Source organism: Schistocerca nitens, chromosome 1, assembly GCF_023898315.1.
Source record: "Schistocerca nitens isolate TAMUIC-IGC-003100 chromosome 1, iqSchNite1.1, whole genome shotgun sequence".
Taxonomy (NCBI): Eukaryota; Metazoa; Arthropoda; class Insecta; order Orthoptera; family Acrididae; genus Schistocerca; species Schistocerca nitens.
In genome coordinates, this window is record NC_064614.1 from 953,084,867 (window position 1) to 953,099,072 (window position 14,206).

General features: G+C 40.9%; 1 protein-coding gene across 1 annotated transcript in view; it reads right to left on the bottom strand.

Moving 5' to 3' along the window:
* Positions 1-14,206, bottom strand: part of LOC126194677 (guanine nucleotide exchange factor DBS-like) — a 373,302-nt gene that overhangs the window by 80,590 nt on the left and 278,506 nt on the right. The window contains exon 14 of the mRNA XM_049932882.1: positions 10,818-11,003. Coding sequence (XP_049788839.1) covers positions 10,818-11,003 — 186 coding nt within the window. The remainder of the gene's footprint in view (positions 1-10,817; positions 11,004-14,206) is intronic.

The window sequence follows — 14,206 nt, forward strand, 5'->3', positions numbered from 1 at the left end:
TGATGCGGAAACTGATAACGTGGTCGAATCGTTTCCGATTGATTTTCGTCGTGTCGCTACAGCCACAGCTGCTGACCCTGTCCTTGCTTCTGTTTTGCGTTTTGTTGCTACGCCATGGCCCTTGTCAAAATTGCGGATCGAGGATCCGTTGGTTCGCCGATTTTTTGCTCACAAGGAGAGACTTTTTGTACGATGTGGTGTTTTGTTGTTGCGTTCTGATAATGATCAGTCTAGGGTCGTGGTCCCACAATCGTTACAGTCCTCTGTCTTAAAGCTTCTCCACCAAGGACGTTGGGGTATTGTGCGTACGAAACAATTTGCTCGTCAGCACTGTACTTGGTTCGCGCAACCGAATATGTGCTCTTCTTGCATGGCGTGTGCCGAACAACAATCCGCCCCACCGCGGAAATTCTTTGCATGGCCGAAAGCCACTTCCCCTTGGCAACGCTTGCACATAGATTTTGCCGGTCCATTCTGGAATGCGCGATGGTTGGTTGTGGTCGATTCGTTCAGTAATTTTCCTTTTGTTGTCCGGATGTCTTCCACGACGTCATCTGCCACCATACAAGCGTTATCCGCTATTTTTTGCGTTGAAGGTCTTCCGCAGACTATTGTTTCCGACAATGGTTCACAATTCATGTCTGCAGAATTTCAGTCATTCTGCAAGGCCAATGGTATTCAACATCTGACATCCGCGCCGTTTTCGCCTCAGTCAAACGGTGCCGCTGAACGATTGGTCCGGACTTTCAAGTCACAGATGTTGAAATTGAAAGAGTCGCATTCTCGGGAGGACGCGTTATTGCTCTTTTTGTCTTCGTATCGCTCTCAGCTCCGCGATGGTCGCTCGCCGGCTGAGTTGCTCCATGGTCGTCCTCATCGAACCTTGATGTCTTTGCAGCATCCGCTGCATCAGGTTCCTGTGCAGCAGCAGACTCCTGCTTTTGCTCCTGGCAACGTTGTCTTCTATCGCAACTATCGAGGTTCACGGCGTTGGCTCGCAGGGCGCATTCTTCACTGCCTCGGCCGCGCGATGTATTTGGTTTTGGGGGCCTCTGGTGAGGTGCGTCGGCATCTCAATCAGCTGTGCCTCTGTCGTCGCCCGGGTTCTGCCGCTCCCAGTCTGCTTTCAGCGACGGTGCCGTCCGGTCAGCGCCCTGGGGACCCATCTACTGGCTCGCCTCATCCCCAGGTGTTACCAACGATGCCTTCCATTTTGCCTCATGGCGTCGCGCCGCCGCCGCAGCCGCCGCCAGCCGCCGCCGGTGCCGCCCGCAGTGGACGCTTCGCTGCAGCCTCCAAGCGCCTCCCTGGGTCACGCGCCGCCGTCCGCTTCCCGTGACCAGCTGTCCTCCGCCATGGAACTCTTGCCCGCTCCGGACCACATGGCGTCATCGCGCGTCGGATGCCCCGACGCAATGGAGGTTGACCCTTCGGCCCCTTCTGTCTCCTTACGGGCGCATACTCCGCATGTTTACATGCACCCTGGACTAGGTTTTCAGGCGTTTCCTAGCTCCCCTCGGACCGAATGGCCGGGTGCGGGTGGCACAGCCTCGCCAGTTGTTAGGCTCCCCGCCTCATCGCATACGTCAACACGGGGTCCTCCCCACGGCGGGCGGAAGCCTTATCACACGACCGTTCGCCGATTTGCGGGGGAGGAATGTGGTGTCACCGCTAGACACCACACTTGCTAGGTGGTAGCTTAAATCGGCCGCGGTCCATTAGTACATGTCGGACCCGCGTGTCGCCACTGTCAGGATCGCAGACCGAGCGCCACCACAAGGCAGGTCTCGAGAGACTTACTAGCACTCGCCCCAGTTGTACGACGACTTTGCTAGCGACTACACTGACGAAGCCTTTCTCTCATTTGCTGAGAGACAGTTAGAATAGCCTTCAGCTAAGTCCATGGCTACGACCTAGCAAGGCGCCATTAGTTACTTCATGAATCTAAAGAGTCTCACTTGTATCATCCAGAATGCTGAATACCAAAGGACAATATAAAAGTTAAGTGTTCTAGTAGCTACGTTCTTTTCTTTATCACATTCATTACGAATCCTGTTCCAGACTTAACGCCAGACAGCGTGAGTTGACGCGTGCCCTTTCGGCTACTTCACTGTGGACTGGCTGCCTTAACAGTCCACTACAGGTTACCCCGTGCTTTATATGCACCTTTTCAAATCTGACATCACCTGCCCTTGATCAGACTACATGTGATAGGTGAAAATTTATGTACAGTTTTTACCTTTATTCAATAATATTTAGTTCTTGTTTAATCAACATACCATCACAGAGTTTGTTTCAGATTTGATGTTACAGAGATCATTAGCACAGTGATTTGAATATTGTATGTTGGTATCATCAGCAAACATTCCTGGTAGACCTTTCTGAATATTTTGGAGTCAGATCATAGGCAAATATAACAACAGAAGTGGGCCAAGTGTGGACACTTAAGCAATGCCCTGTCTTACAATTTGTTCCTTTGATTGCATGCTTCCAAAACTTTTTAAAGTAACTGCAACTCTTTGTATTCTGTCTGTGAGATATGATCTAAACCAGTCATTGCACTTTCCCCTAAGTCCACATTGTAACAGTTTCTCCATACATAACTCCCAGCTGACGATGCCTAAGGGCTCTGTGAGATCAAGTAGTAATCTTGTTGCACACTTTCTGTCACAGACAGCATTATACACATTTGGAAATGAATATAGGGCCCCAGTTATTGCCTAACTCAAGAGCATTCAATAAATAGTTGTTTTCCAGAAACTTATTATTATGGAAATATCCTGCTTTCTCAAGAACCATTGATATGCTCGATTGGATCAAGATTTGTCTGTAGTCATTGACATCACTCATTTCATCTTTTTAAAGAGATGAACCACTTTAGCTGCCTTGAATTTTTTAGACAGCTGTCCCTACAGAAGGAGCAGTTTATTACAGGTAACAGAGAATAAAACACATGATGGCCGATTTATTTCAGAAGGTAACTAGATACGCCACCAAAATCACATGAGTCAGAGTTTGGTTTCTGCGTTATGTGGGACAAAATGCAGAGTAGTAAAGAATCTCATCAAATTTATTAAAGTAAGTGTGCTGGTTGAAACAATTTTGCAGGGTCAACACATATCCAGGCTGTCGACTGTAGTACAATAACTCTTACATTCTTCAAACATATTCAACCAGCAGAAAAACACAACAGGTGAATATGTTCCTGTTTAAAAGACACTGAATGAAAAGTGGGGCACCAGCTGCCTCATTCTATGTTTCTCAGCACCTTTAAAATTGTTACTGAAGATTTTAGCATGCAAACAAATTCACACTTTTTTACGTTGAGAGGGAAGCGACAGTGACAGTGGGAAAAGAGATTGTAAAGTCTCTACGCATACAAAAAATTTGCATGTACTTCACTACTACAACATGGGGTTCTCAGAACCCTTCTGACGATAACAAACACACTTTACAGCATATTTCTCTATGCTACGTCACTTTATAACTATATTTTCACCTCACACTGGATTTCACATGCATATTTTACATGTACAGATAGGGTAACTTTGAACCTATGTACCTAGAAAATGGATAAAGACATCAAGCAAATGTTCATGACTGTTTGAGATCAGGATATTAGAAATATATTGTAAAAAAGATTACACCCATTTGCTGTGGATAGCTGTCCTGGGATCTGTGGCTCAGTTTTGATACTCAGACACCATGTTTTTGGTGTGTGTCTTGATAATGGATAAAGATTTTCGAAAATGGGAAGCTACCACTTCTAGATAAATGCCTAAATAACATAGAATTAAAATTAGAGCAGTTTTCTGTGGTTATTTATTATTTATATTTCACCTAATATCAGATTTTACGTGCATAGGGCAACATTGAACCTCTGTATCTCAGAAATGGATAAAAATATCATGAAAATTTTCAAGGTTATTCAACATCAGGAACTTAGGAATATACCATAAAACTTTCAGCCAACTATGGTTCTTAGCTGTCTTTAAATCTGCAGATCCATTTGGCCCTGTACTGTAGGATATTGACACTAAGACAATCCATCTGTTGGGTGTACAAATGGTCCCTAGCCTAAAAGCTACACAGAACACTATCACCAATAGAACGGCAGGTATGAGCCCCAGAAAAATCCCCTTTTAATGTGCAGTGTTTTGAAACATACCAGTAAGCATACTGTTGAATGTTTACTGATAAGTGACTTGGGTGCTCTGTGTAAAACTTTCATGTGTTGTTGAGTGTTTATGCATCAGCAGACGGACCTGGTAGTAGTTTTGTTGCTTCTCATTTGTGCAACATTTACATCCATAATCTGCAAATAACTGTGAAGAGCAAGGCAGAGGGTACTTTCCATCATACCACACATTAGGGTTCCATTCACTCACAGATTGTGGGAACAATAATTGCCTAAATGCCTCTTCACACACATTAATTTGTTTAATCTTGTATCATCAGTCCTGTGAAAGAAGTGAATAGTAGGAGGCTTTTTTGAGATTCCTAACCTAATACTGATTCTTGAAACTTTGAAAGTAGGCTTTCATGGGATAGCTGACATCTATCTTCAAATGTCTGACAGTTAAGATTTTTCAGCATTTCTGTGACACTCTCCCATTGGTCAAACAAATCTGTCACCATTCATGTACCCTTCCTCAAATATATTCAGTATCCCTGTTAGATGTATCTGGTATGGGCCCCACACACTTGAGTAGTGCTTCACAATCTCAAGATGGATCACAACAGTGTTTCGTTGTCATCTCCAATGGACTGAAGTCTATCATCTGCTTTACTTATGACTAAATCTATGTGATCAATTTATATCCGCACAATATGTTATTCCTAGGAATACATATGGGTTGGCTGATTCCAAATGTAATTCACTGATATTGTAGTCATTGGATATTGTGTTTTTTTGTCTTGTGAACTGCACAATTTTTCATTTCTCAGTACTTAAAGTAAGTTGCCATCTTCACACTACTTTGAAATTCTATCCATTTTTGCCAGGAGGTACTGCAGTATAAATGACTGGATCACCTGCAAGAAGTCTGAGGTTACAGTTAATATTATTTATCAACAGAAACTCCAGGTTGTAATATCAACAATGTAAGAAAAATCAAACAATGGAAAATCCAAGTGGAATGTAATAATATTATGAAAAGGAAAGTTGCTACTCACCACATAGTGGAGGTGCTGAGTCGCAGATAGGCACAACAGAAAGACTGTCACAAATAAAGCTTTCGTGAACAACAGAAAACAAACAAACACACACACACACACACACACACACACACACACACACGCACGAGCACATATGTGTGAGCACATACGTGTGTGCACACATGTGCGAGCACACTTGCACATGCGTGTGTGCGTGTACACGCATGTGCGCCTGTCGTCTATTGTTGACGAAGGCCTTCATGGCCGAAAGCTTTATCTGTGACAGTCTTTTTGATGCGCCTATCTGCAACTCAGCACCTCTGCTGTATAGTGAGTAGCACTTTCATTTTCATAATATTGTTACAATGTAAGAAAAAGATAGATTGTAACATACCATACAGATAACATGTTAAGTTGCACACATGCACAATTAAAAGGCACTTGCACATTAGCTTTTGGCCACAGTCTTCATCACAAAAAGAAAGAGAAACACACACACCATTTAGTCACACAAACAAGCATGCCTCGTGCACACATGACCACCACCACCTGCAGCTGGGACCAGAATGCTGGAAGCGAATGTGTAAGTGTCTTAATTGTGCCTGTCTGCAGCTTAACATGACACCTTTATGGTAAGTAGCAATCTATCTTTCCCTTACGTAATTAATATTATCTGTGAGACTGTTTTCTCCCTACCACGAAATTCTCAATCTAGTCACAGATTTTTTTGGGTACCACACATGGTCATACTTTTGTTAACAAACATTAAGTGTAGTATTGAGTCAAATGCTCTTCTGGCATCAAGGAATACTGTATCTACTCAAATGCCTTTATCCATAGCTTCCAGGATGTAATAGAAAAGTGGGATGTGTGATTTCACATCACATTGGTTGGCATGTCAGAAGTCATTCTATTTGAGTTACCACTTTATGCTTGAGCTCTGAATATGTTACAAGATTCTACTTAAAAATGGTTCACTATCGTAAAAGGTAACTTTATGTGCCTATCACTTCCCTCTTACAGCCCCCCCCCCCCCAACCCCGCTCGCACCCCCACCACTTTCAAAGTAGAATTCAGCATTATGTCTATATAGGTACCTTCCTGGACTTTTTTTTTAATACCCAGTATTTTAATGCTGAGGCAGCCAAAAACATAGATGACGTATGTATGCTGTACCATAACAAAGCTGGAAGTACCTGAAGATGGCTGATAATAGCCAAAACTAGTAACTGCCTATATTATATTGCAAATGCAATAAAATGAACAGCTAGCATCTTTCACCTTGTAATGGAGTGTGAAATGTTCTGGAAGATGAATATTGTGTAGACGCTAAGAGGTATTGGCAGGAGTGAAGTTGCAAGGGATGGAGAGATCATACATCAATAGCTCAATTCGTAGTCCAACATACAATTTTAATCTACCATTAATTTTCTGTAGTTACTGTGGTCTTCAGTCTGAAGACTGGTTTGATGTAGCTCTCAATGCTAATCTATCCAGTGTAAGCCTCTTGACTGTTGCATGACTATTACAACTTACATCCATTTGCTGGTTGTTCCATCTATCTCCCTCTAAAACTTTTACCCTCCTCACTTCATTCCATTATCAAACTGATATTTCCTTAATGCTTTAGAATATGTCTTATCAACTCATTCCTTCTTTTAGTCACATTGAGCTACAAATTTCTTTTTTCATCAATTCAATTCAGTCATTTAATCTCCCTAGATCTAAGCACTGAATCAGAAATAAATAGCTAGTTTGCAGGTGACACTAGCATCCTTCTTGCAGCAAAACTACAAGAGAACTACAATAAAGCTATAGACCACTTAAATTACTGGTTTGATGGAAATTAGCTAATAATAAACATACCCAAAACAACTTCTCCAAACTTCTGTTTAAGGGGCATAACCTTGAACACCTCTGTGCCAAACCCCAGCAGAATTAAACACTCAATGCAAACAAAAAATTTTAGGCATATGGCTATAACATGATTTTAAATAGCAGACACACATAACAAACACAAATGTGACACTTGAGAAAGAACACTACAGCATATGTTTACTTGCACACTAAGCAAGCTTGCACACTGTCCAAACTGTACACTTTGCCCAGTTCCACAGAATTCTACAGTATGGCATTTTATTCTGGGAAGAACAACTGCTAGCCGGTCATATCTTGACCCATAAAACAGCTATAAGAGAAATTCACAATGTACCACAACAGATACCTGGAGGCCTCTCTTTCAAAACTCTTTGATCCTTCGACTTTCCTGCATTTGTATTCTGTAAACGCGTGAGTATGTAGAAATATATCTAAAAACACAGATGATGTGACTTACCGAACGAAAGTGCTGGCAGGTTGATAGACACACAAACAAACACAAACATACACACAAAATTCAAGATTTCGCAACAAACTGTTGCCTCATCAGGAAAGAGGGAAGGAGAGGGAAAGACGAAAGGATGTGGGTTTTAAGGGAGAGGGTGAGGAGTAATTCCAATCCCGGGAGCGGAAAGACTTACCTTAGGGGGAAAAAAGGACAGGTATACACTTGCACACACACACATATCCATCCGCAAATACACAGAAAGGAATTTAAGAGAGATAAATAAAAACTTTAATAAACATAGTGTGAAACCAGGCAAAAATATGAGTCCATGTCCAGTCTGTAAGGACATCAGTCTTTAAACCCTCCACTACAAATAGTGCTACACAAATATACAAATCATTCCCTCATTTTCACTGGTTTATAAATCCCTAAGGGTATTCTTACTAGACCACTGCTTCTATTCAGTCATAGAATCTTTAGATCTTCTGTAAGTACAACAGACTTGAACCAAGAATGTGCAAAAACTGCTACTGATCAGAAAGCAAGATCTAACAGAATTAATTTATTACACACACACACACACACACACACACACACACGTGCATGCTCATGTCCAAATGACATCATGTGTGCGTAAATGACATCCCACAACCTGCAGAGGTTTTCTGGATGAATAAGGAATTTCAATCTATCTGCCTAATCTCCAGCATTTTTCTGTAACACCCCAATTTCTGAGGACTGTATACCCTTCTTTTTTTAATTTGTTCTCCTTGAACTTTAATTCCCTTCCAAATATCTTTTTGGTTTCCTTTACTGCTTGCTCATATGTATTGAATAACACTGGAATAAGCTACAACCCTGTCTCACTCTCTTCTCAACTACTGCTTGCCTTTCAAGCTCTTCTTCTCACATTTAACTGCAGTCTGGTTCTGTACAGGCTGTAGGTAACCATTCACCACCTGTATTTCATCCCTGCTACCTTCAGATTTTCAAAGACTATATTCCCATAAACATTTTCAGAAACTTTCTCCAAATTCGCAAATGCTGTAAGTGTAGGTTTGCCTTCCTCCAGTCTATCTCCTGAAATAAACCATAGGGTCTGTATTGCCTCACATGGGAATTGGATTTTTCTAATTTTTTTTTAAATTTGTGGTATGTTAAGTTCAGAAATTATCTCTCCCACAGCAGTTTAATGCAACTCACAAAAATTCTCGAGAAAATCAACTTTGAAATTCTCCAACCATATTCAATATGCTAAAATAAGGTTCATATTTTTTGACTAGCTGTGTGACTCTGTGGCAAAGTGCTTGTTCACTAAGTGGGTGGCCTGAGTTTGATTGTAGGTGCAATCAAATTTTTAAATAAAGGTGCATGCTCTATGATCATTCTTGGAAAACATAGAATACATTAAGTCCACAAGACTGGTAATCAATAGATCGAGCCTCATTTTGGTCATTATTTTTTTCGGTTTTTCCACGTAGTTCAAGTACCTATGACATTTAAATATAAAATTTATTGAATACACACTAATTAACACATCTAATTCTTATTTCTAATTCTACATTGCACATGAAAATCCAGTTTTGACTGCAAATAAAAATTCTTAATTACCAATCTTTTATGATTTAACAAAAATTACAAATTAATTTTTTCTGTATTTTTATATTTTATGCGTCACATAGATGCTCACTAAACACGCAACATGCATGTTTGTTTAAAAATTTGGTTCCAACAGGACTGGAACTCGGGAAGGTGAGCCAAAGGTTGCGTTTCATTGGCAGGACACTTAGAAGATGTAACAAGTCCACTAAAGAGAGAGCTTACACTACACTCGTTCGTCCTCTGTTAGAATATTGCTGCGCGGTGTGGGATCCTTACCAGGTGGGATTGATGGAGGACATTGAAAAGGTGCAAAAAAGGGCAGCTCGTTTTGTATTATCACGTAATAGGGGAGAGAGTGTGGCAGATGTGATACGCGAGTTGGGATGGAAGTCATTAAAGCAAAGACGTTTTTCGTCGTGGCGAGATCTATTTACGAAATTTCAGTCACCAACTTTCTCTTCCGAATGCGAAAATATTTTGTTGAGCCCAACCTACATAGATACGAATGATCATAAAAATAAAATAAGAGAAATCAGAACTTGAACAGAAAGGGTTAGGTGTTCGTTTTTCCGCGCGCTGTTCAGGAGTGGAATGGTAGAGAGATAATATGATTGTGGTTCGATGAACCCTCTTCCAAGCACTTAAATGTGAATTGCAGAGTAATCATGTCGATGTAGATGTAAATGAGCACTTTAACATATAGCCAAGCTGCTTGTCGAAATACCACCACTTTAGTTTAGCATATTAAAAATGGTCAGAAAAATTCAATGTTGATTTTCTCCAGTATTTCTGAGAATTGCAGTGAACTATTTTTGGAGAGCTATTTTTGAGGCCTGAACATCATGAGTTACAAATATAAAAATTTACAAAACTCTGATTGCTGTGAAGTCCTCTTGTTAATTCTTTCAGTGTTCTGTCAAATTTTTCTCACTTCTCTATTAAATTAATAGTAAATAATAATAATTGCTTAAGTAATTAATTTAAGGACTGTCCAGCAAAAGACACAATATGCACAGATTGACTACCTCCACTTAGCTATAGAACTTCTGCCTGTGCCCACATATCTTTGTACTTTACATTGAGACAACACTGAGGACAAAGGCTTATAGTTTATTTGAGAAAAAAAGATGTGTGTCACCATATCCTGTGTTGTCAAGGATTGTGATCCAATATCGGCATGTTGTCACATATGGAGATGATCTATTCACTGCTTTCACGCATTACCCTGATCGAACTATTTCCGGCACCGATATTGTACTCCTTAATGTTGACATGATATGCTATCATGCTCTCATGTTCTCATCTCCCCTGACAGCTCTTCACTGAGTTATGAAACAATGGCATCTCTGGGTACTCAGGAATGGATGGTATAAACAATCTTTCTCTAGTATCTTAGTTACTTATTGTTCATACACTGTTCTACACACACTTTCAAGGCTGAACAACAACATCACTTTTCCTGTGTGTTGCAATTGTTACAAACATTACTGTAGATAATTTAAAAATAAAGAATACATTGACAGTTGCAAAGAGTATGACTATGGGAAGTATAAATAAAGCTTTACATTTCATAACAACACTGCACATTTCAAAGCAGGTCTGCATACAAATGTGCTTGTCTGTTTTAAGTTCACTTACATACTTTCCAATGTTCATACGACATAAAAACTTCATTTTTCATCAAATGGGCTAGTTTCTTTCACAATCATTTAGCATACGTTATCAAACTTACCTTTATAATAGATCCGAGCTCTGATACATACACCTTTTCTGTTTCCAACAGTTCTGTTAGGACATGGCCTTGTTTAATTTTCAAAGTCTCTTGATCATGATTTACTTCATTGTCAGGAGACAGATTTGTGTCATTAGATTCATAAGATTTTACAGGAATCTGCCATGAATCAGAGGGCATATCAATCTAAAAGAGAAAAAAATGCATAAAAATTGTATACTAAAAAGTAGAGGAACACAGTTTTATAATTTGACGTTTAGTATTACCATCACATTCATTCATTCATACATACATACATACATACATACATACATGTTCCATAAATCTCATCATGAAAGAGGGCCTTCAGTGACATGGAATGACTAAAATTACACATTGACAGCATCAGCTACATCTTTAAAGTATATTTACACTATTGTCAGAAAGTAGCACAAAGGCACGTACTGTATTGTTCCAGAGAATGATTTCATTCTAGAAAATTTTCCTGGTGTTTGTATTGAAGTAACTTTTGTTTCAAATAATACAATCTGAGCACAAAATGTATCATTCTAAAAGATGAATATGAAAATAAAGAGCCAAAAGCAGTGGAAAAACTGTCTACGTACACAAAGTTTTCAACATTGCACAGAAATGCACATCCACCATAAAATTCACTAGGAGAAAGTTCACATTTTCGTACTTATATCCACTTAATTAATTCTGTCTACATAAAATAAAATCTGAACAACTTGCTCAATGTAACATTAAGCTCCGAACACTTAAACTATAAATTTGCAATACCGATTAATTCCCCCCCCCCCCCTCTCCCTCCCTCTCCCTCTCTGTAAAACACACACACACACACACACACACACACACACACACACACACACACATAAGGCCACTGTCATCTCTGAGTGCTAAGGATCTAGCTGGAGTGAGCAATGAGGGTACAGAAGATGTGTGGGGTGCACATGGGGAGGAGTGGCAGTGTAGGGGTGGGGGAAGATGCTAGTGCAACCTTTGAAAGTGTACAGAGTCATGTTAGGAACTGGATATGGCTGAGAGGTACAGCATCAGGGTAATGTGCTTGGGGGGGGGGGGGGGGGGCAATGGAAAAGGCAGAGAAGTAGAAAGGAAAGGACTTTATAGGTGTGTTGGCGGGATAAAGGCCATAGATAGTACTGAAGTGGAAGTAGGAAAGGGGTAAGGAGCTGGAGGACAGGGACTAGTGAAGGTCGAGGCCAGGTGCATTATGGGAACAAAAGACAAAAGATATGTTTCTGGGAGAGTTGCCAACCGAGCAAAAACAGAAAAACTGGTGCTGGTATGAAAAGTTCATATGAAACAGGCTGCGAAGCAGTGTCTCTTGGCCAGGAAGGAAAAATGGGGGAGGGCGGGGTGGGGGGGGGGGGGGGGGGGTGGCAGCAGTACACTTACATGGCAAGAGGTGAGAACATGTAATGAACACAGAAGCATTGACGAATATGATCACTTTGGCGGTGCATGTGTTACGGTTGGGGAAACAATGTTGTGTAGGCATACTGCCCTCCAAGAATCATAAAAGAAGGTTGTATATCTGGAAGAATCCTGGAGATACTAAAAGGTATCAGATAGACTATATAATGGTAAGACAGAGATTTAGGAACCAGGTTTTAAATTGTAAGACATTTCCAGGGGCAGATGTGGACTCTGACCACAATCTATTGGTTATGAACTGCAGATTGAAACTGAAGAAATTGCAAAAAGGTGGGAATTTAAGGAGATGGGACCTGGATAAACTGAAAGAACCAGAGGTTGTAGAGAATTTCAGGGAGAGCATAAGGGAACAATTGACAGGAATGGGGGAAAGAAATACAGTAGAAGAAGAATGGGTAGATCTGAGGGATGAAGTAGTGAAGGCAGCAGACGATCAAGTAGGTAAAAAGACGAGGGCTAGTAGAAATCCTTAGGTAACAGAAGAAATATTGAATTTAATTGATGAAAGGAGAAAATATAAAAATGCAATAAATGAAGCAGGCAAAAAGGAATACAAACGTCTCAAAAATGAGATTGACAGGAAGTGCAAAATAGCTAAGCAGGGATGGCTAGAGGACAAATGTAAGGATGTAGAGGCTTGTCTCACTAGGGGTAAGATAGATACTGCCTACAGGAAAATTAAAGAGACCTTTGGAGAAAAGAGAACCACTTGTATGAATATCAAGAGCTCAGATGGCAACCCAGTTCTAAGCAAAGAAGGGAAGGCAGAAAGGTGGAAGGAGTATATAGAGGGTTTATACAAGGGCGATGTACTCGAGGACAATACAGGGTGATTCAAAAAGAATACCACAACTTTAAAAATGTGTATTTAATGAAAGAAACATAATATAACCTTCTGTTATACATCATTACAAAGAGTATTTAAAAAGGTTTTTTTTCACTCAAAAACAAGTTCAGAGATGTTCAATATGGCCCCCTCCAGACACTCGAGCAATATCAACCCGATACTCCAACTCGTTCCACACTCTCTGTAGCATATCAGGCGTAACTGTTTGGATAGCTGCTGTTATTTCTCGTTTCAAATCATCAATGGTGGCTGGGAGAGGTGGCCGAAACACCATATCCTTAACATACCCCCAGAAGAAAAAATCGCAGGGGGTAAGATCAGGGCTTCTTGGAGGCCAGCGAGGAAGTGCTCTGTCACGGGCTGCCTGGCGGCCGATCCATCGCCTCGGGTAGTTGACGTTCAGGTAGTTACGGACAGATAAGTGCCAATATGGTGGCGCTCCATCCTGCTGAAATATGAATTGTTGTGCTTCTTGTTCGAGCTGAGGGAACAGCCAATTCTCTAACATCTCCAGATACTGTAGTCCAGTTACAGTAGCACCTTCTCGGCCGTCCAAAACTTTTCCCTTTGCACAAACACCCATTCTCTGTAAACTGTTTATACCAACGTTTAATACACCACCTATCAGGAGGTTTAACACCATACTTCGTTCGAAATGCACGCTGAACAACTGTCGTCGATTCACTTCTGCCGTACTCAATAACACAAAAAGCTTTCTGTTGAGCGGTCGCCATCTTAGCATCAACTGACGCTGACGCCTAGTCAACAGCGCCTCAAGCGAACAAATGTACAACTAAATGAAACTTCATAGCTCCCTTAATTCGCCGACAGATAGTGCTTAGCTCTGCCTTTTGTCGTTGCAGTTTTAAATTTCTAAAGTTGTGGTATTCTTTTTGAATCACCCTGTATTATGGAAAGGGAAGAGGATGTAGATGAAGACGAAATGGGAGATAAGATACTGCGTGAAGAGTTTGACAGAGCACTGAAAGACCTGATTCGAAACAAGGCCCCGGGAGTAGACAACATTCCATTAGAACTACTGATGGCCTTGGGAGAGCCAGTCATGACAAAACTCTACCATCTG